Source organism: Monodelphis domestica, chromosome 8 (assembly GCF_027887165.1).
Source record: "Monodelphis domestica isolate mMonDom1 chromosome 8, mMonDom1.pri, whole genome shotgun sequence".
Classification (NCBI taxonomy): Eukaryota; Metazoa; Chordata; class Mammalia; order Didelphimorphia; family Didelphidae; genus Monodelphis; species Monodelphis domestica.
The window spans coordinates 233,496,177-233,520,329 of record NC_077234.1 but is presented as its reverse complement, the minus strand read 5'-3'; the positions used below and the strand labels follow the sequence as shown (position 1 = coordinate 233,520,329).

General features: G+C 40.0%; 1 protein-coding gene across 1 annotated transcript in view; it reads right to left on the bottom strand.

Annotated features, from left to right (window-relative positions):
• EGFL6 (EGF like domain multiple 6) overlaps positions 1–10,737 on the bottom strand; it is a 73,482-nt gene extending 62,745 nt beyond the window's left edge. Inside the window, exon 1 of the mRNA XM_001381028.4 lies at positions 10,282–10,737. Within this exon, the coding sequence (XP_001381065.4) occupies positions 10,282–10,358 (77 nt within the window). The 5' untranslated portion in view covers positions 10,359–10,737. The remainder of the gene's footprint in view (positions 1–10,281) is intronic.
• Between the last annotated feature and the right edge of the window lie 13,416 nt (positions 10,738–24,153).

Genomic DNA, 24,153 nt, shown 5'->3' with positions numbered 1-24,153 from the left:
AGCTGAATGCTGGACAGACCACCGATTGGTTAGAGCAACTCTTCAAATGCGCATTGCGCCTCACCATCCAAAACACACCCAGACAGTTCACGCATTTTACAATGTGAGTCGTCTTAGAGATCCATCTTATTTGCAAACATTCCAGTCCTGCCTGGACGACAAGCTATCTGCCAAGGGACCACTCACTGGAAGCTCAACCGAGAAATGGAACCAGTTCAGAGACGCAGTGAAGGAAACATCAAAGGCAGTCCTAGGCCCCAAACAACGCAACCACCAGGACTGGTTCGACGAGAACAACACTGCTATTGAAGACCTATTGAGCAAGAAGAAGAAAGCCTTTATGGAGTGGCAAAATAACCCAAATTCTGCTCCTAAAAAGGACAGATTCAAGTCTCTCCAAGCCACGGCACAGCGTGAGATCAGGAAGATGCAAGACCGATGGTGGGGAAAAAAAGGCAGAATAAATCCAGCGGTTTGCTGATATGAAAAACTACAAACAATTTTTCAGTGCCCTCAAGACTGTCTATGGGCCATTAAAACCCACCACCACTCCCTTGCTATCCTCTGATGGTGACACTCTCATAAAAGATAAAAAAGGCATCAGCAACAGGTGGAAAGAACACTTCAGCCAGCTTCTCAACCGACCCTCTTCAATGGACCAAAGAGCCCTTGACCAGATCCCCCAAAACCGCTCCATTGAACAACTTGACGTCCCTCCTTCAATAGAGAAAGTCCAAAAAGCCATTAAACAAATGAGTGCAGGCAAGGCACCCGGTAAAGATGGGATCCCAACCGAGGTGTACAAGGCCTTAAATGGAAAGGTGCTCCAGGCATTCCACATAGTGCTGACCAGCATATGGGAAGAGGAAGACATGCCCCCAGAACTCAGAGATGCCTCCATCATAGCCCTATACAAGAACAAAGGTGCACAAGCAGCCTGTAACAACTACAGAGGCATCTCACTACTCTCCACTGCTGGAAAGGTCCTCGCCCGTGTTATACTCAACAGACTCCTGTCATCTGTTTCAGAGCAGAACCTGCCTGAATCACAATGTGGCTTCCAATCAGATCGCAGCACCATCGACATGGTCTTCACGGTGAGGCAAATGCAGGAAAAATGCCTTGAGCAGAACCTGAGTCTTTACATTGTCTTCATAGACCTGACAAAGGCGTTTGACACAGTAAACAGAGACACATTGTGGGTGATCCTCAGCAAGCTCGGTTGCCCAGCAAAATTTGTCAAACTGATCCAGCTCTTTCATGTCGACATGACAGGGGAAGTCCTATCTGGTGGAGAGACTTCCGATCGCTTCAACATCTCCAATGGCGTGAAACAAGGCTGTGTCCTCGCTCCGGTACTATTTAACCTATTTTTCACCCAAGTATTACGACATGCTGTGATGGATCTAGACCTGGGCATCTACATCAAATACTGACTGGATGGCTCACTATTCGACCTTCGCTGCCTGACTGCAAAAACAAAGACAACAGAGAGACTCATCCTGGAAGCTCTCTTCGCAGATGACTGTGCTCTCATGGCCCACCAAGAAAATCATCTCCAAACCATTGTGGATAGGTTTTCCATCGCAACAAAACTGTTTGGCCTGACGATCAGCCTCAGCAAAACAGAGGTGCTGTTCCAACCTGTACCAGGGAGGCCAACTAACCAGCTGTGCATTACCATCGACGGCACACAGCTTTCTAACGTCAACACTTTCAAGTACCTGGGCAGCACCATCGCCAACGACGGGTCCCTAGACCACGAGATTAATGCCAGCATCCAAAAGGCCAGCCAGACACTTGGGTGGATGCGTTCCAAAGTCCTCCAACACAGAGGTGTAAGCACTGCGACGAAGCTCAAAGTGTATAACGCAGTGATCCTCAGCTCGCTCCTGTACCGGACACTGTACCGGAAACACATGAAACAGCTGGAGCAACTCCGCCAACACTCCCTCCAGCCAATCATGAGGATCCGATGGCAGGACCGAATCACCAACCAGGAAGTCCTCGACAGAGCCAACTCCACCAGCATCAAAGTCCTGGTCCTCAAAGCCCAGCTACGATGGTCTGGACACGTCATCCGCATGGACCCACAGCAAATACCAAGACAGGTATTCTATGGTGAACTGTCAGCTGGACTCAGGAAACAAGGCCGACCAAAGAAAAGATTCAAGGATCAGCTAAAGTCCAACTTGAAGTGGGCTGGCATGACACCAAAACAACTAGAACTCACTGCCTCTGACAGAAGCAGTTGGTGAACCCACATTAACCATGCTGCCACCACCTTTGAAGATGAGCGACGTCGACGTCTTGCTGCTGCGCGTGAACGCCGACATCAGGCCACAACCGCACCTCCCGTAACAACTGGCCCGTGTGCCACAAACTGTGCGCCTCAGCCTTTGGACTCGAAAGCTACATGAGGGTACACCGTAGATGAAACTGCACAAAGACAATAGTCATTCTTGATCACCGAGAGACTACCACTACTACTATTGTCATTTTATTTATTTTATTGCCACCTCATTTGACAAATGAGTAATGGAAGCAAATGGGGTTAAGTGACTTATCAAGAGTCACATAGCTCATAAGTGTCTAAGGCTGGATTTGAAGTCAGAAAGATGGATCTTCCTGACACCAGGGTTGGCATTCCATCCACTGTAGCACATGGATGAGTGGAGGAGAGTACTGGACCTGGAGTCATGAAGATCTGAATTTAATTTGGGCTTCAGATATGTGTGATTCTTAGGCAAGCCACTTAACCTTGCTTACCTTAACCCCTTGGAGAAGGAAATGGCAAATTGTTTCGCTATCTTTTTTAAAAAAACACCATGGACAGTCTTGGCATCCATGGCATGATCACAGGACTGAATGAACAACAAAAAAAAGTTAATCCAAAGTTAGTGATTAAATACAACAGGGGGGCAGGGGACTACACCATACAATTAGGGGAACACAATTGGTGAGAGCTGGAGCCCTTTGCAGAGAGCCTAGACACTCTCCATTTCCTTAAGGAGGCCAGAGAATCCTAGGAAAGAAGTGAAATTTAACATGCCTGATTTTCAAACAGTGGGAGCCATAGCAGCAGTGTCACCTAAGACCATATTTTCCAAATATTAATGAATCATCTCACTTAGAGCTTGCTGTGGTTATTTCTTTTGTTTGAGAGTAGCTTCCTGGATAAATAATAATAGAATTTTTTATGGGAATAATCTGAATAGCATAATAGTATATTGAACTAGAAGAGATCTTAAATAATAATAACTGTCATTTATGTGAGCTTTAAAGTTTACAAAATGTTTTATGAAAATTTTCATTTTATCTTCATGACAGTCTGGGTAGGTAAGTGCTACTATCATCCAAATTTTACTGATAAATAAGTGGAGGCTGACAGAGTTAATAAATGTCCACAGCTGGACTGGAACTCAATTCTTCCTGACCCCAGGCCCCAGTGCTCTATCTACTGCAGCAGTTAGCTGTCTAAAGATCATCTAGTGACCAATCCATTCATTTTGGAGATGAGGAAACTGGTTAATTGACTCTTATGCTTACACAGCTTGGATTTGGAAAAAACTAGGACAAGAAAACTCCCAGCTCTGGGCTTTTTCCATTGCCCTTTCCAATATTCATTCCAGGCATAGTGCCCCTGCAAGAACAGAGGGAAAACTGAAAAGAAAATCTAACAGGTCTCTAAAAGATGCTTAAAGTTAGATACTAAGATCCAAAGAAAATTAGTTATGATTCATATGATTTAAACTACAACACACATCTAATTGCTCATTTATGTTACAAACTTTGTTGGGAGTACACAGGCTCCCTTGAACACATGGTTGCATCCATCCCTTTCTTTGCCAGTCAAATTCAATTACTGTGAGCTTAGGTTCAGAGGGTAATAGTTTTAGAGATGGAAGTGTCTTAGAAATTCTCTAATCCAGACTTTCTTGTTTTATAATTGAGGAAATTGAAACCCGGAAGTACTGCACTGGGAAAAATTACAGGCAGAAGTAACTACAAGATGAAATTCACTTATTTATTGCTAGACTTACCTACCTTGTATAAAGAAATCTTTTCCCTCAGACATCAACGTTCATTGTTCTCACAGGCATGTGTTCAAGACAAAGGTAAAACGATAAAGATCTGGATAGTATATATTTCACCTAAGTCAGGTGGTATGGCAGTATGCAAGAAGCCAAACTTGAAAAATTTCCCCAGAAGTGAGTAGAGTATCACTGATAGGGTCAAGGGCTTTTTAAAGTGCAAGATTTCTGCCTACTTTGTGGTCATTTTCCCACCTACTGATTTCTCATTAATATTTGATTTTTGACCAAATCAGAAGAGTTAACAAATTCAGGTTTAATTTTATGAAACACATATACATGTACTCTATCAGAAAAAAGGTTGTTCAAGAATTTAGATCATTTAAAAGATTTTTATATTTTGGCTGCTACGTGAATGTCAAAGAATGGAGAAATTCTATGCTGTGAAGGTATGATACAAAACATGTTTCCTGAAAGAGAAGTAACAGAAAACATAGGTTTTGTTAAAAAACATCACTAGAGAATCACATGAGCCCATTACATAAACAAAATATCTTTTAATCAATTGTGCTTATGCAGACCTATTCTAGTAGTTTCAAGAAATCACTGGTTAAATATAAAATTCTATTACATCTAGGCAGTTGTTTCATTAAACACAAATATGGTCTAGTAATTTCAGGGAACAAACAAAAAAAAAAACCAAAACCAAAAACCATTAACAGAAAAAAAGCTATTTCTAGTTACCTGTTAATTCCTGGTTTATAAGATTGAATAGATGGCATTAAAAAAAAATTCATTTACATTAATGAGCCATTTAATTACCTCCAACATTGTCTTGTTCACTTGCCAAAAACCATTTAAACATTCATTTTATGGGAAAGTAGAGGAGGGGAGCAATGTGTACACATATGTAGCTGTTTAAAAATAATGGATGGCAACAAATTAAATCATTGAAAGAAATATTTTATTTCCATTTATGAAGCTGAATAAAACTAGACTTTTGAAACAGTCCATAAAAACCAGCTAATTGAAAGGAAGTTTGATTACTATTTGATAACAGGCACTTTATCTTTGAAAACTAGATAAATTTGTCTTTAGGTAGAAAGTTTTAACAATTAGTTTCTACAACAATCAAATAAGGATTCTAGTTATCATTGGCACAGCACCATCTCTGCAGTTTCTAAAATTAAAGCAGAAATTCTATCCACTGATAGAAATTTGGGGTGTGAATACCTACTATGGTATGCTAGCCCATGCTCTCCTGCACCATTTCAGAGCATGGTCATAAATGCTGCAGGAGACCTAAAGAAATAAAATGATGTCTTTGCCCTTAAGAAGTTTGTATAAAGCAGGACAGACCTTTGATCCTTTCCTGACATTCATTCAACAAATTTATCACCTACTATGTAGAGCAATATGCTGAGCTCTGGGAGAGATAAAAAATTAGATAAGATTCAATTAATAGTCCAAAGGGGGAAAATATGTATTCAATATGTTCAGTTGTTTTCAGTTTTGTCCAACTCTCTGTGACTCCATTTGAGGTTTTCTTGGTAAAGATATTGCAGTGGTATGACACATTTCCTTCACCAGCTCATTTTTACAGATGAGGAAACTGAGGCAAATCAGGTTAAGTGAGAGTAGGATTAGTAACTGAAATTCCTGCATTTCTTCAAGACCTGAGTCTTGGGCTACTTTGTTTCTGAAACTTTCCCAAATCTCATCCTAAGCCCATCTGAAATGATCTTTCCCTTCTCACATTCCTCCTACTCCTTTACCTAGCTCTTTTGTATTTATCACATCCTTCCTTGAATCATGGTTATTTGTGGAGATGTTTGTTTTATCCCCTTGTTAGATGGAAACCTTGTTTGAGGGCTGCGTTGGTATTAATTCATTTCATACATAGCATCTAGCATGGTGCCTAGTATATGCAATAGACACTAAAAATGTCTGTTGAATTTAATTGTTAGCAATTTCAACATGCTTTCAGAACATTTTCCCCAATAAAGAGGTTTGGATTTAAAATAGAGACAAAGTCAAAGACTATCAGCATAGATTTGGAACCATGAATATAGAGGGTAAAGTGAGTTGCCAAATTGAATGTCTCTGAAAAATAAAGGAACTTGGGATAAGATATGAAAATCCAGGAAATACTCTAGCATTTTAAATGTTTGAATCCTCTCCATATTATTTTGTGTCTACAAATATGGTTCATGCCACTAGAGATTATACATTAGATAAGCCTCCAAAAGCAGCCATTCCACTGAAATTGTTGAAATTACACCATTGTCAGACTTTTCTGTGATGCAAATTTTCTTAACTCTCTTCTAGGACCACCAAATTCTGGAGTTTGAGGTGTATTCCTACAAATGATTAATCTTAAAAAAAAAGAATGTCGGGGCATGTAGTATAAAAACACACAAGAATAGCTTACTGTAATAATGCTTAAAGCCTGAAGTTATGTCACCAAAGTCAGGCTTGGGTAAACATCTGGCTACATCAGGATACTATTGGAGTCTGACAAGAATTCGTTCTCAGGAGTACTATTAAAGAGGCTCAGTGAAAAGAAGCCAAGACCTTCACCTGAGCTCTAGATTTCCCTTAGCTCTCTCTTTGAAATATGAATTTCAAGGAAATAGAGCTTTAGGACAAGTATATATTCGGAATGCAATTATTCTAACCAGAGCTCCTTACCCTAGAATTCATAAACTTACAAAAATATTTTGACAATGATTTCACTATAACTAGTTTCCTTTGTAATCATATGTATTTTATTTAATGCATTTAAAAATATTATTCTGAGGTGTCCATAGGCTTAATCAGAGTGCCAAAGGGGTCCATGATGCAAAAAAGGTGAAAAAACACTGACTCTATGGAAGAGAATAGTTAGCAAGACACTGATATGTCTGAAGTCAGAAGGCTCAATCTTCTTTGAACCTTGGATAGCTCAGGGCAGAATTATAACTAGGAAATTCTGCTCCTGGGGCAAATCATTTGAATGCAGGAAGAGCTCACTTGTGTGATCTCTCTTCACTAAATAAGTAATCTCACATCTCAGCATCACAGCTGACCTTGGGTGTCTCCCTAGGAAAGTGTAGCTCAAGTCCCCAGGCTTGATATTGGCATGGTGAGATCTTAGGCATTTGATTGCCATCAGGAGAGGAAGGAGGAGGAACTTGTCCCTTAAGTAATCTAGCTCTGCACCTGTGGTTTGATTGAACCTTTCTCTAGTGCTCTGCCCCACTCCTGGGGAGGAGAAAGGACCAACATCTGGCTGGGGAAGATAAGTCCCAGGAAAATGCTAGTTGATGGCAGCATGATGTTGGGGCCATGAGAAGAAGCAAAGTAGCTGTGAAGTCACACTGCATTGCACAGGACTCTCAGAGAACTGTGAAGTGAAGGAATGATGGGTCTTAGGACTGACACAGGAAGGGAAGAAGTAAGCACATCTCATCCAGATATTGGTACCCTGAGGCAAAAACCTAGTTGCCTCTCCCTAGTTGCAAGACTTCTTCAGTCTGAAGTGATCTGAAGGTTCCCATACTTAAATGGCAGAGAACAGCACAAGGCTCAAGCACATGCATGCAAATCTTATTTGGATGGTTAGGGTCACATTAATGCATAACCTTATAATGGGAGTTTAGGAAACGTGCGACTCCAAAAGGTCACCCAATTTATGTTAAAGGTTTCACGGAACTACATCCTAATAAATAGCCTTTATCATCTGCAGGCAGCAGCAGAAGTGTGAGGCATAATGTATGAACCCCCTCAAGAAATAATCAACTTGTACCCACTCACTGCCTTCTATGTCAATATGTTTTCCATAACGTCAGGTCTGGAGTTTATAAAACCTGGTCCCTTGCGCTGTTTCTAAAAAGCTGGTGACCGGTGACCACTTGACAGCTTTAAGCACGCTGGAACAGGGATATTTCTACTTGCTGATCCTAAACATACCAGCTCATGAACTTGATCCTAAGCAAATAAAGCACTTTACATCTTGAAAAACTGTGTCTTGCAGAATTTGACATGCATTCTCCATTTTAATATTCTCTGGTTAATCTGGAGGTTTTATGGCTTTTAACTTAATTTAGTGGCACTTTGAAAGTGAAACCCTGGAACTCTGCTTGCCTGGTACTAAATAACTATTAATTCTCTTCAAAAATAGCTTTTACCGTCCTTCTTACCTTAGAGTAATGCATGTACAAAATTATTTCTCTTTGAAGATTAAATGAAAACTATATCTGCCAATATTTTTTATCATAGGGAGAACATAGGAATCCCTAACCAAATATTGTAACAACATGGTGTGCCTTTTTTTTAGGAGGCAGCTAAGTGGTACAAGGGTGAGGATTCTGGGTCTAGTCAGGAATATTTGAGTTCAAATGCTGCCTCAAACATCTACTGGCTGTGTGACCCTGGGCAAGTCATTTATCTTCTGGTTGCTTTAGTTTCCTCAGATGCAAAATGAGGATAACAAGAGTATCTATCTCCTAGGACTATGGTGAGTATCAAATGAGTTAACATTTTGGCATAGAGTAGGTGCTTAATAAATCCTTGTTTCCTTTTTTTTTTAATAAACCCTTACTTTCTATCTTCAAATCAATACTGTGTAGTGGCTCCAAGGCAGAAGAGTGGTAAGGGCTAGGCAATGGGGGTCAAGTGACTTGCCCAGGGTCACATAGCTAGGAAGTGGCTGAGGCCAGATTTGAACCTAGGACCTCTCATCTCTAGGCCTGGCTCTCAATCCACTGAGCTGCCTCCTGTTTCCTTACTTCTTAATAAAAACCTCTACTTTTTGTCTGATGAAATGGAAAGTCCTTAAGGTCATCTTGTTCAACTCCCTAATTTTTTGAAAAAAAGGTTCTAAAAATGGCAAACCACTCCTGTGTCTTTGCTAAGAAAATTCCAAATGGAGTCACAGTGAGCTGGACACCACAGAACTAATCAACTACAATAGTTTGATCAACATATTCTTCTGTATTAGGTAGAATGCTTCAGAAAAAGGGGTTTTTAGGATAGAAGTTTTAAATTTTATACTGAACTAAAAAAACACCAAATAAAATGAGCATTTCTACAGACACAGTATAACGTGAAAATGAGTCTGTTAAGTACATTTTGCTTTTCTTTTAAATGCATAAAAATTTAATATTTAATTTTTAAGTCCTAAATGGCTATATGATTTGTCCAATGTCACAAGACTAATAATTAGTGGAGCTGAAATTTGGACCCAAATTCCTTCCTTTCCGTCTTTCCACCATCAAATCCAGTGTTCTTTCTATAACCTAATAAATTCATGAATTTCTACTTGAACTTAAAAATCTCTGGATTACTGGAGTGGAATAGAATAAAAACAAAACAAAACAAAAAAAACAACAACTGATGGCCTACATGCCAAGCATGCAACCTCAAGGGTACCGTTTGGAAATTTATCCAAGGACAATGCTTTAAGTAGAATTCATGTCAAGTTCTGCAAAATACAATTCTGATTTCAAATCTAGAGCTCTTCATATTGAATCAGGAGCTAATATGGTAGAGGAGCGAAAGCAGTGATTCTGGAGTTAGAGGATTTGTGTTCAAATCTTGCCTTTGACACTATCAGGTGTGTCTTCTGACGTCTTTACTAATTAGTTCTAGATTCATGATCTTCCCTGAGAGGCTGCTAAGGTTCCAGACACCTGTGGTCATTAAGCCAGCCTCCCCACTTCTGGATCTGCAGATAAGGGCTCTCTCTACATTAGTTCTGTCAGTTACAAAAAGCAGAAGGGTTTTGTTTTGTTTTGTTTTTGGCCAAGATATCAAAAGAGCACCAAAGATATAGATAACAAGTTGTCTGCTTATTTGTCCAAAACTCCTCAAAGGCCACCTACGTGGTGTCTCCTTTTCTCCCCCCAATCCAGATTCTGTCTAGCTCAGTAGTGTAAAGAACGAAAGAGCATAAACTGAACACCAGAAAGTAATTCCGAGTTGGAGACAGCAGACGAATCTCTTCGAATCCCGCCCCCGATGGTCACTTCCTCCGGTGAGGAGCATCCTTTTGAAAACGAGGGAACAGCAGAATGATCGGAATGGTTTGGAAGGGAGAGAGAAGCGCCGCCTGACCGGGAAGAAATGACAATGGGCATTCACTAGGGGACACTCAGTCTGGCCACTTTCAGAGACACACCAATGGGGTGGAGGGGAACAAAAGAACTGAATAAAGAAAGCAAATTCAGGACGCTGAAGTCCATTTCTGGGGCAGACACACACTCACCTGGCTGCCGAGTTAACAAAACCACCTGCAACAAAGGACAGCAGGAGCGACAGCCCTGGGCACCAGGATGCCCGCATCGTGAGGCTCGGCGGAGGACGCGCTGAGATACCCAGGCGGGAGGCGCGGAAGAGTGGCCCGGGCAGCCCACACGGTCCCTTCCTTCTCCTCCTCCGCGTCCAAATCGCGATGCTCTGCACAGTGGCCACTGGCACAGCGGCACCAGCGCGTCTCTGTTCCTCTGAGCCGGCGCCGCGCCACAGAGCTGGCTAGACTGGACGGCTCTGGCGGTCCAGCAGCCGGAGCCCCGCCCCAGGGAGGAAAGGGGGAGTCGGAACCCAGTGGGGCTGGGGCGCTGTCCCAGACTCCAGCCGAGGCGGAGGGAGGACTGCAGAAACCTGGGAGAGAACTCCACACTGAAGCCTCCAGCCCTCCCTAGGCTCCAGTGAAATAGGACGGGGACAGGGAAGGAGAGAGAGATGGGGGGCGGGCTCCACACTTTGGACTGGGATCCGCCTCTCACAGATAATCGATCATCTCTCTCTGGGATATGTTCTTCCTTTGTAGCTGCCCACCTCGCAGACTTGGCCAATTCAATTCAGTTAGTTCAGTTCATTTGAACCAACGAAAGGGGAACACTTTGTGCCCAGTAGTGTGCTAAGCGCCCACGGGGGCACAAATTTATCTCTGTCGTGAAGGCGTATTATATATATTGGAGGGGGGGAGAGGGCATGCACTCGGGGAACAATTGGATAGCGTTACCACCAGCTTTCATGTACACAAAGCTTTCATTCTGGATCCCCTTCACAATTTACAAACAGAAACAATCAGATAACACCAAGAAAGCAAAGGATTAAGTTGTAAAAATGAATGGCACCCCAGATTCATACAGAAGAGATGAGAAAAGGAACATCTGGTTTTTGCAGAGGTAGGTTATTATGGATGTGCAACATAGCATATACTGTCATCCTCTGCGGATGTATTAGTTGGTTTTGTGGAACTTGCTTCTTATCCCCTAAAAAAAGGGGGGGCTTGTTATAAGGGGTAATTCACTGGGTAATAATAGCTAGTATTCATGTAGCAATTTAATATTTGAATATCATTTTACATATATTATCCTTTGATCCTCATAACAACCCTGTGAGGGATAGGTGCTATTATTATTCCCACTTTATAGATGAGGAAACTAAGGTTTAGAGAGGTCAAATAATTTGTCCTGAGTTCAAATTCCATCTTGGGTTTTCCAGACCCCAAGACTGGCATTCTACACACTGCATTTATTATCTACCTGCTTCATTTGGAGTAGGGAAAGGGTGAAGGTATACATTTGAAAATGAAGATAAATTAAAAGTGAAATGCAACTTGAAAAATAAATAGCATAGATAAGTACAATAAGTATTCAGAGGATCAACTTGGAGAGTTGTACTTTATTCTACTTTTTATGCATAAGTTTTAAAAATAAATGAATGATACTGTTGATGGTGAAAACTAGGAAGATTATGTGGAACGTGGGGCTATATCTGTTTTCTGAAACAAGCTGGTCTGTTGGAGACAAAGCCAGTGTTTTATTCCCAGTTGTACCACTGAACTCTTTGCTAGGTGGATCCAATCTTTCTTTTCCCTGAACCTCGTTTGCTTTAGTTACAAGATGGATCTGATTATGAATGTTTTAAGGCTACCTACTTTACAGACTGTTTTCTGAAATATGAGATGATATGACTTTAAACTCTTTAAGCTCAAAGTAGACCATACCATTGGCATGCATATTGGAGACATTTAAATTCATTTTCCATCTTATATTAGGACCACTCACTAATGCAATTAGAATGAGTGTTCCCTGAGTTCAAGGAATTTGAAAATGAAAAGACTTGATCCGTTTCTTTCATGAATCTGAATTGCTTTATTTGGCAGCAAATGTCTCTTTAAATGGATACTATGTTGGCACTTTTGTTGTTCTTTAGTTGTTTTTCAGGCATTTCCATCTTGGTGATGACCCCTTTCAGGTTTTTCTTTTGTGGTTTCCCACTCCTTCTTTAGGTTATTTTTGCAGATGAAGAAACTGAGGCAATTAGGGTTATGTGTCACAAAGCTAGTAAGTGCCTGAGTCTGGACTCAGGTCTTCCTAATTCCAGGCCCAGCACCCAGGCTCACTTATTTCTCCCGATGTTGGCACTAGGGAGGAGAAAAGGAAACCCATGTATAAGAACTATGTTTCCAAAAGAGATTTATCAAAAGATATTCCTATCTGGAGACAGGACTGCAGGCCTCCACATCTGAGCCCACTTTGGATTCCCATGATTAAGATGGTATGATAGTTCCATAGATGGATTCCCACTCTATCCCTTTTGTATAGGAAAAGTCTTATCTCTGATGTGTTGCAGACCTCCACAGTTTCCCTCTTCATTGTGCCCTTCACTCTAGCCTGGTTCAGGAACTTTGCATCTTTCATTTAGACCATTTCAATAGCTTCCTAACTGGTTTCCTTCCCTCCAGATTCTTTTAATTCTCAACTCATCTTTCCCACAGCTGTCAAGTTGATATTCCTACAATATAGATCTCATTATGTCAACCATCTTACTAAAAATATCCAAAGGTTCCCCAGGGCCTCTGGGATGAAATACAAATTCTTTAGATTTCCATAGTTTTGACACAAACCCTTATTTCCAGTCTTATTCACTCATTTTGTGTTTCACAAATTTTGTTCCCTTAAAACTAGCCAACTAGCTTTCTGCCTATGTCTTCTTCCACATTGTATCTTTGCATAAGTAGTCCTTCATGTTGGGAATGTGTCTTTCCTCATCTCTGTTTTTCAGAATACCCGGATTTCTCCAAAGCACAGCTCAGGTGATATTCTCTACACTATGTCTTTTCCCATTTATTACCTTCCCTCCTTAAAATCGCTTTGGATTGTCTTTACTTGCTTGTGTATTGCTATAACCACCTAATGAAGTGTAAGCCCTCAGAGGGCAAGAACTATTTCCTTTTTCAGCTTTGTAGTTTCAATATAGTGCCTTGACCAGAAAAGGTGCTTATGACATATTTGTTAAAATAAATTCAATGAATTGAAGAAAGAAGAGTTAGCTTTTCCTGACAGCAAATAGATGAATGAAAACAAAAACCTGGATTAATTACTTGGATGTGTTTTCTACATAATACAATACCTAATATCCAAATGTCTCCTAAAAACTTTGGTTACATGGATGTTAGGAGTTGGGCAGGCAGTCCTTCTGACTGGACTATTCATCAGCTCCTCATCTTTAAACTATCTCTTCTTGGATAATACTAAAAATGAGTGTTGGCAATGCATGAAACACCATAGAACTACTGCAGAAGGAACACAGTCCAAATAAGAGATTCAAACATATCATTATTTCCCCCATGAATTTTTTTCTGATGTAAGCAATATGTATCTCATTTCACAACAAGAACAGGAAATATGTATTATGTGATGACATATGTACAACCTATATTGTATTACCTGCCTTCTTGGGAAGTTGGGAGAGGAGGAAGGGAGAAAACAGATTACAAAATATAAAAAAATGAATAATAAAAATTGTATCAGCATGTCTGGAAAAATTAAAAAACCAATAGAACATACAATTATATTTGTGTACATTATGAATCCTCTGAAGGATTCACATGCATCTGAATTCACATTTTTTGAAATTATAATTTTTAAAAGTTAAATTATTATTAATATTCCAAATGTTTACAAATCCAAAACACTCAGACATTTCCCTATATATACATATATAAAGAAGATATTACACTAATGAAATCACAAATCTCCTGTATGTTTAACTTTTCTTTATATCTACATAAAAGATTCCATCCACAAGTGACCCAACCCTTCCCCATCCTCCCCATATCACAGAGGATTTCATCAGGGAGGCCAACATGCTCATATAAATTGTCTTTCATGTTTTATCTTTCTGTTCACTTTCTGGAAATAACTTTCTCATTTATTCTTCCAGTATTAGTTCTATGATTGTATATCATGTTCTAGTTCTGTTCACTGAAGTTATAATTATGCAAAATGTAGTCATTGGTTCCACCCAAGTAGAAACAACCAGTATGGATTGGAATAGTACAACCACTTTGGAGGATTCATTGTTTATTTACTACCTGGCTGTAAACATGGTGTGCTCTTTGTTCTAAGTTGCTTGACTTTCATTATACTTACAACATATGTACTGTCTCCTCAAGAATTGTGCAAATGGTAGGATCTCGTGATGATTTTAGTTCCAACAATTTAAATGTCACTGAACTTGGACGACTGGAAGAGAGGGAGGCTGACCACTTTGTGTGGTTCTTTCTCACTTAAATCTAATTTACGCACAAGTCAAGATGTCACTGGTGTTTTCTGAAAATGAAGGAAAAACGACAACGATAACATTTCTCTTGAAACATCCAAACCTCTTTCCAAACATCCAACACAACATGGTGATCCTACAAAAATGCCACTGGTCTCATCCTGCAAAATAATAAATAAATAAAATAATAATAAATAAAAAATAAATAACATAATGTTTGATTCTGACACAAACTTGATTTGTTATTCTTTAGAATTACTTAGAGCATTTTTATTTTGTTTCGGTTAGTTTTTATGTTTCTTTCTTGGGGGAGACGGGGTATTAAAATCTAGACGTGATTGAAGAAATAGGGGCAAATACTAAAGAAGGAATTTGGGAGGTGGTGAAAATCCAGATGAATAACCCACCTGCTGTTTCATGGACTTATGCCCATGGACAATGCAACTGTCAGTTGCAACGTGAGAAAGAAAGAAAGAACATGGACTGAAAATAATATGCTACCAGGTGAAGAGATGACTGATACCAGCATAGTAGCTGTGCAAAGGCAGGTGTTTTTCATAGCCACGTTACTCCAACTGTCTTTAAAGAGAAACCAAGCAGCTACTCTTTAAAGGGGTCTATAATATTCTACCAAAGGAAATTGATCTTTGATCAAAATCTCATAAAACTGTCATGTTCCTTTGCCACGATTCCTCTCCTTTCTATCTCTGCACGGTTGCACTGAGCAGGAGGATGTGATATTTTGGTCCTTCTGAACACAGATCCAAAGCTAAGTGGCAGGAGCTGGACTGTGGGTTAAGTACGAGCATGAAATCATAGTGTCTCCAGTGCATATTCCTCTGACTCAAAATGCATACAGTTTTCTTGACCACTGTTACTCCTGAAGGTAGCAATAGTGCAATGGAGGTATCAGATGCAACGGATAGATTGTTGGGTCAGGAATCAAGAAAAGACTACAATTATGGCCTCAGACCCCTACAAGGTGTGTGACCTTGGGCAAATCACTTAACCTCCCTTTGCCTTAGTTTCTCCAACTATAATCATAGCGCTTCCTTCCCAGAATTGTTGTGAGGATCAAATGGGGCATTATTAAAGCACTTGGTACATAGCTGGCACTTAATAAATGCTTGCTTCCTTCCTTTATGTTATACATAATTCCAGGATATTTCACTGTTACATTCTGGGATTTGATTTAGTATTGATTATTGATTCTTAGCATTTTCCTCTATTTTCTAGTTCCATCATCAAATGAAAGAAAAAGGGCGCAATAAAGAAATGTTAGGTAAGGGCAGTTAAGGTAGCATCCTGGGTTCAAAAAAGTCCTAACTGTGTAATCCCAGACAAATCTGCTGACTCCCCTCGTCTAGCCCTTACCACCCTATTCCTCAACATCAATTCTTAATCTCATAGGTCGTATCTATTCTAAGTCAGAAGTTAAGTTTCCAAAAAAAAAAAAAGGAAGATTAAACTAACTGAAATTTTACACGTTTTTTTCTCAACTTTCCTCTTCGGTGAAATATAAATTTCTGCTTGACTCCTTTTAAAATGTTTGTTTTTTGTATCTAGCACCAAGCGCCTTGCTGTATATTATGTACACGTTGCAGTTTATATTCTCAGAGAGTTGTCTGGGATGTTAGGAGATGAGTGGGGTTCAACAGCCAGCATGTGCCGGGGGCTAATCTTGACTTCAAAGTCTGCCTGACCGAAGACAGCTCTTTACTGACTTTGACAAACTTCCTCTTCTCTGTCTTGTGCCTAGCAGACCCTCAACAAGCTTGTTAGACTAGGCAAAAGGAAGAGGAAGAGAATGGAATAACCATTTATCCATTTATCCATAATTTAACCATTTATCGACTATGTTCCAGGCACTGTGCTGGGTGCTTTTCAAGTCTCTCCTCTGATTGGATTCAGACTTATATGTAGTTTAATCATTAAAGCCATTCATTAAATGCCTGCTATTTGTACGGCTTTATGCTAGTGCCTCATACTAGAGATATAAAGGTGAAAAAGAGCATATTCTGAAGCCTTAAAGGGGCTTATAGAAAGGGTGCACTATAGTGCAGGCCAGCCTGACTCAGCTTGCTTCCATGGTTCCCATTTGGGAATGGAATGAAATGATGGGCTCTTACTCCATCTAATATCTTATAAGAGAAGTTTGCTTAGTCATAACATGGAAATGATACTCAGTAAGGATACAGCATGGATTTCCTGCCCCTGTGATGTGTATAAATGGAGATTTTGATCCCCAGAAGTCCTTGGTATTTCCCAGAATTCCCTATAATCTCTCCTGAATCTTCACCTACTTTTATTTGGAGAAATCAGGGAAAGCTTCCTGGTGAAGTTAGCACTTAACTGGATCTTGAAGGAAGAGAACTTAAATTAAGTGGCGATGTAGGGAGATATATTTTAGGCATGGGGATTGACCTGCATAAGTGCGTACAGATTTGGAGAGTTTATGGGGAGTTTGGGAGTAGTAAATAGTTTAGTTTGACTGAAATGACTGTTCTCAGGTCACCACTTCCATGGTCACTGCTTTTTTGTATTCTTTCTCCTGCTATAGTTCCTACAGAGTCAATGTAAAACTCTTGGAGGGATTGAACAAACTTTTGTGCCCCTTATTCCCACCTTGGTTTGTCTTCTTTGTCATTATTCCCTTCCTTAATTGTTTTTTCCCCTATTGAAAAAATTACTGGCCAAAAACGTTGTGAGTAATAACAGCAACAACAACAATAATAGTAATATTTGGGGGAATTAGAATGCTTTTACTTAAGCAGAAGAGACATTGAGAGTTGGAGGTGGGAAATCCAAACAAAATTTTAAAAAAGTTTAATAGAAGGTCAGCGAGGGGGCCTAGCAGATATAGTTCCAGGCTTAGAGTCAAGAAGACCTCTGTCCTCAGTCACTTACTAGCTATGTGACCCTGGACAAATCATTTGGCCCTGTTGGTCTCTGTTTTTTAACCTATAAAAAAAGCTGGAGAAAGAAATGGCAAACGACTTTGGTATCTTTGCCAAGAAAACCCCCAATAGAGTCAGGAAGAGTCAACCAAAAAAAGACTGGTGAGAATTTATTTTTTATTTATTGCATTAACTTCTATATAAGGATAATTGAAAATTTCTGTGTATTTCGGTGTCTAGGGTCTGGTTCCGAGAGTCTATCCAGTCTACCACTTCTTGCATTTCCTTTGTCCTTAGGAATCCCCAAGAATGTGTTCCATTCACAGATTCTGGCTAACAGGAAGGTTTTACAATAATTCTTTCATGACATTCATGACAATCACCTGTCAACCTGTGGGGTTGGGGAGGGGGGAGAGCTTGATAGACTATCTCTTAATTAGTTGTTTACTGGTAGAGAAGCCTTGAGCTATTCAAGAGAAGAGCTGAAGAATGAACCCCTGAAAATTACTGAGCTGCCTGAACAAAGTGATGCTGGTCTAACCAATAAAAACTGATATAATCAATAAATTAATATTTATTTACCCCAGATCAGTCCCTCAAATCATATCAGATTGGACAACAAAAAAAAAAGGACATTAGAACTTGAAGGAATCCAGGTCATCATTGAGATCAATACTTTTATTTTCTAGATGAAGAAACTGAATTTAAGAAGGAGGAGGTAACTTTCCTCCATGGAAGGAGACTGTCCACAATGCAATTTAGTCTATTTTATTTATTTATTTATTTATTTATTTATTTATTTATTTATTTATTTATTTATTTATTTATTTATTTATTTATTTATTCATTTATTTATTCATTTATTTATTCATTTATTTATTCATTCATTCATTCATTTATTTATTTATTTATTCATTCATTTATTTATTTATTTATTCATTCATTCATTTATTTATTTATTTATTTATTTATTTATTTATTTATTTATTTGTAAACCCTCACTTTCCATCTTGGAATCAATATTATATATTGGCTCCAAGGCAGAAGAGTGGTAAGGGCTAGGCAATGGGGGTCAAGTGACTTGCCCAGGGTCACACAGCTGGGAAGTGTCTGAGGCCAGATTTGAACCTGGGACCTTCCATCTCTAGGTCTGACTCTCTATTTTGCTTTTTGACATGCCCAACAATATCCTCCGATTGGCTTGTTTCTCTTAGAATCTCCACTTTAAGGTGGATATCCAGGTTAGCCAGGATATACTCCTGATTCTCTGGACTTTTCCCACCATGCCTCAGAAACCTTTTCTTCCTGGGGGCAGCTGGGTAGCTCAGTGGATTGAGAGCCAGGCCTAGAGATGGGAGGTACTGGGTTCAAATCTGGCCTCAGACACTTCTCAGCTGTGTGACCCTGGGCAAGTCACTTGACCCCCATTGCCGAGCCCTTACCACTCTTCTGCCTTAGAGCCAATACACAGTATTGATTCCAAGACAGAAGGTGAGGGTTTAAAAAGAAAGAAAGAAACCTTTTCTTCCTGTAAAAATTCACTTCCCTCCTGGACTCTCATTGGAAGTACTCCCCAGCCCCGTGGTCTCTCCTTTGGATTGACTAATTCCTTCTAATACCACCACTCTAAGAAGGATGCCCAAGTAAGCCGCATCTTCATTCCTCTCCAGCCTATACTCGAATCTCTGGCCAAGTATCGGCATCTCCCCCCAGCCTTTCTGATTTTCAGACTCTTTTTCTGGGTTGTCGTCCTTAGCAGACTACAAGCTCCTTGAAGCTTGAGGGTGAAGGTGGGTGAGTGAGGGGAATGTCTTTGCTAAGCACGGGAAGACTTCCCCATTGGAATGGGCCAACCGCCATGAAAGCCAAAGCTGGCTGAAGCAGGCACTGGGGAGCCCTTTGAGCTTGGTGGGACGTGGAAGACGCCGAGGCCCTCCTCTGCCTCCTGAGCCACCCCTGGTTGTTCTGATTCTCATCTCACTGCTGGACTTTGATGACTCCAGAAGAGAGGGCGACGCTGATGACTTGGAGCAACTCTGGCCCGCTTAAATCCCTAAATTCTTTGGCACGTCAAGACGTCATTGTGTGATGCCACCGTGTTGCCCTCTCAAAAATGAATATGAGCAAGAAGCTCCTGGGGACAAGGACTGTCTTTCCTTCTGCCTCTATTGACATCCCCAGCATTCATCACTGGGTCTGGAACAATGAACGCGTGTTGACTTGAATTCATTTGACTTTACAGAACCAGTCAGTGGGGGAATTGACCCTTGAAGCCAGGTCCACTAGAATTTTGCCTCAGGGGCTCTTGCGGTGGTTTGGGTAGGACCACATAAGTTCAGGAAACCTCTTTGACTTTTAATCAATCAACTGATCTCTAATTATGTCTGAAAAAAATGTAAACACTCATTTTATGTCCTAGTAACAACAATAAGACAGGAGCTAGGTCACTGGGGTTAAGTGATATTTCTCAGGGTCACACAGCTAGGAAGTCTCTGGGGCCATATTTGAATCCAGGTCCTCCCTACTCCAGTCCACTGAGTCACTTAGCTGCCCCCTCTCTAATTACTTTTTCATCATATCAAACACACACACCTTTCCCACTTGCAGATCTTTACTGTCTTTTTTTTTTTTAAACACTGTCTTAGAATCAATTCTGTGTATTGGCTCCAAGGCAGAAGAGAGGTAAGGGCTAGGAAATGGGTGTCAAGTGACTTGCCCAGGGTCACACAGCTGGGAAGTGTCTGAGGCCAGATTTGAACCTAGGACCTCCCATCCACTGAGCTACCCAGATGCCCCCTTTACTGACTCGTAAGTACTGAGCACATATATAACAAACCCACAAAGTTTTCATTGAACTCTCCCTGGTTTCAGTACAAATGAACAACTAGCCTGGCTGCTCCCCAACACAGGCTGGGACCCTTATCTGAAACTCTAAGTGTATAATTATTTATCAGAAAAGGATTTCCACAGGTTTGGGAACACCTTTGATGACAGCCAAATGCCTTTCGTCCCTGTCCCCGAATGCATTTTCTTCCTGAGGACTAATAAGCACTCCAGACTCGTGTTTGTTTTCATTTTACTTATGGTTAAATTTTGAGTCTTCTATAATCAATCCATTCCTCAGCAAGTATTCATTGAATGGTGGGCTTAAGAGGAGTGACAGAGAAGGACAAGACTGCGATTGCATTTATGGAACTTAGCATCTAGTTTGGGGGAAGATGAACGATTAATTGTATCTGAAAAGGGCATTTTGTTTCTTTTAAGGCATTTAGAAAAGCTTTTAAGTTTTATGGCTGTGGAATTAGGCCTTGTTGCTTTACAGATGAGGAACTTAAAATTCAGAGAGGCTCCATGACTTGCCAAGGTTACATAGCTGGTTTGGGGCGACATTGGGGCTAGAACTCAGGGTTCCTGACTCATACTTCAGGGCTCTTTCCTTTGTTCTCCAACTAGGAGCCTTACCGATCCCTGCATTTACTCATGTCCTCTCCTCCCTTTTATTGGTATATATTCATTTTGCATGATTTTGTTTGTGCTTATTCATGTGCATTTTGTCTCTCTGATAGAATGTGAGCTTCCTGAGGGAGGGACTATTTCATTTTGTGGCACTGACACATTGCAAACCTTTATTAATTGATTGATCCTCTTGTGGTCATTGTTCAGTAGTGTCAGTCCTGTCTGACACCTTGTGACCTCTTTTTGGGGTTTCCTAGGCAAAGATTCAGGAGTGGTTCTTTATTTCCTTCTCCAGCTCATTTTATAGATGAGGAAACTGAGGCTAAGAGGGTGAAGTGACTTGCCCAAGGTCACATAGTTAGTGGCCAGATTTGAACTCAGGAATATGAGCCTGAATTTCTCTGGCTATCCTCTCATCTACCTTATTGTTAGGTCACTTGTTTTTCAGTCAGGTTTGACTCTGGGTGAATCATTTAACTTACATTTCTCTTTTATACCTGAATACATCATGAGAATTTTTTTTTATCATAATGCTGATTTTAGTTTACTTTTATAAATTTTTTCTTTCCTTTATATAGCAATCCTCTGGACTCACTTTTCCAACTCTGATTCACACTGCCAGCAAGGTCCCTACTGTCTGGCTGACTACCTTTTCCTAAAGAAGAAGAATTATGCTCATGAAAGGTTGAGGTTTTTAGTACTGTTTCCCATGAGTCCTCATCTGGTATTCTCCCCAATAGCAATTAGCCAATACATTCCTTAGCTAATAAAAGGGGGCAATGGATTACTATGGTCTAGTAAGAATTGTTGGTACAAAAATATCTCCTCCAAAATTGGAGACACAACGTTCCACAAATACCTACAGGATCCTGGGCAAAGTGGGATCAGGCTGAGAGCATACAGGCGTTAATAAGTAATGTCTAACTGATGCATGGATGGAAGTCCTTTTCTCCCTTCCTGGAGTGCTCATGAGGTTCCGAGGGATGTGGCTCCCCACCAGATTAATGATGTCAGGACTTTTACAGAGCTACAAAGCTGCCCTTTTTTCTACCCCGAAGAGGTCCTGATCACTGAAGCTGTTTTTTGCCAGGTGCGTGGTTTTCCCCTCTCCCAATGAAGCTGTGTTTATCATTATGTGGACACTACAACTGTAAGCCTGACTTTTGAAGACCACAAAGTTGGCCTCCAGTCAAGAAAGGGTGGGCTATGACACATTCTTTGGGCTCATGGGCTCACTCCATCTCCCTCCCTTCTCCAGAAGAGACAGATACAGACGCCTTCCTCAAAGCATTCTCAAAGTTTAACTCTCAAAGCAATTGCTGGGATTCTCCTTCTGGGATCTCCTTTTCTCATCTGCATAGGCTCAGAGGTGTGTCTATTCCTTTCAGACAATCCAAATGCATTTCATCATCCAATTTCATCTAATGGATGTGCACTCCCCAAACTTTGCCTAAACCCTTGATGGATTGATTCTATGATTTAATCAAAGAGAGATTCTCAGCTGATAAATGTAACAGAGACTGGGATAAGGGGTGCAGTTCTTACATTTATTTTCCATATTTATTCACTGTGAACAATGGAAATGATATTTATGCCACATCATATAGTATATTTATAATTATATGTAATTTAGACCACAGTCACAGGAACAAGTAGCTCTGTTCTATTTCAAACTCATCAAAATTTCTCAATAAAATGAAACTATGGTATTATTCAGACACACTATTTTTTTAAAGAGAGGTTAATTAATGTTTTGTTTTTCAATGGAAGTAAAAATATTCATTTTCTGGTAATAGATGCCTACATGGCAAAAGTAAACAGGATAAAATATATTTATAGTGATTTTATGGCTAAAGAAAATTCATTTTGTGTTTGTACATCTTCCTTTGTTTCTCAAGTGTCCTTGGCTTATATGGTCTACATTAATGTTAATTGAGATGAAAATTAATGGGATATGAATAAAGGATAGTTAGGCGAATTCAAACTGCCTGAAGTACAAAAGAGTTTTTTAAAATTTCATTTAATTAGTTAATTAAGAAAATTTCTACATGGTTGGATGATTCATGATTTCCCCTCACCTCCTCCCACCCCCCTCCCATAGCCAATGTTCAATTCCACTGGGTTTTACTTGTGTCCTTGATCAAGACCTATTTCCATATTATTGATATTTGCACTAGGGTGATCTTTTAGAGTCTATAACACCAGTCATATCCCCATTGACTTATGTGGTCAAGCAGTTGTTTTTCTTGAGTGTTTCTAGTCCCACAGTTCTTTCTCTAGATGTGAATAACATTCTTTCTAATAAGTCCTTCAGAATTGTCCTATTCCATTGCTATATCCATTGCTGCTAGTAGAGAAGTCCATTACGTTCGATTGTACCACAATGTATCAGTCTCTATGTACAATGTTTTCCTGGTTCTGCTCCTCTCACTCTGCATCACTTCCTGGAGGTTGTTCTAGACTCCATGGAATTCCTCCACTTTATTATTCCTTTTAGCACAATAGTATTCCATCACCAACATATACCACCATTTGTTCAGCCATTCCCCAATTGAAGGGCATCCGGTCATTTTCCAATTTTTTACCACCACAAAGAGCGCAGCTATGAATATTCTTGTGCAAGTCTTTATAAAAGAGTTTTGATGAACTACATATCAACTTGGAGGGAGGGTAGAGTAGTAAATCATATGCATCTGTAATTGGCTTTGTGGTATTTAACATTTTTATCAGTGCCTTGGATAAAAATATAAAAGACAAGCATATCAGATTTGCAGAGGACACTAAGTTAAGAGGAATGGTTACTCTCTTGCTTAAAAAATCAGGATTCAAAGGAATCCTAAGAGACTAGACAGAGAGCCTGAAAGCAGTGGGATTAAATTTAATGGGGATAAATCTAAAGCCATTCCAATTGGTTAAAAACAATCAGCTATCTAAGTATTGAATGAAAGAGACCCGGCCAGATATTGGTTCATAAGAAAAAAGCCTAGGAGTTTGAGTGGACCTGATATAAACCAACAGAATGTCCTAAATGCAAATGTTTTATTAGAGACCATGAGTTGAAACATGTCTAGAATAAAGAAGATGGTTAGTTCCAAACTTTATTGGGACTTGGGTGTTCAGTTCCAATTGTCACTGAAAAAAAATAACATTGACAAATGGGAATATATTTGGAGTAAGAAGAGAAAAATGATGAAATATCCTATGAGGCT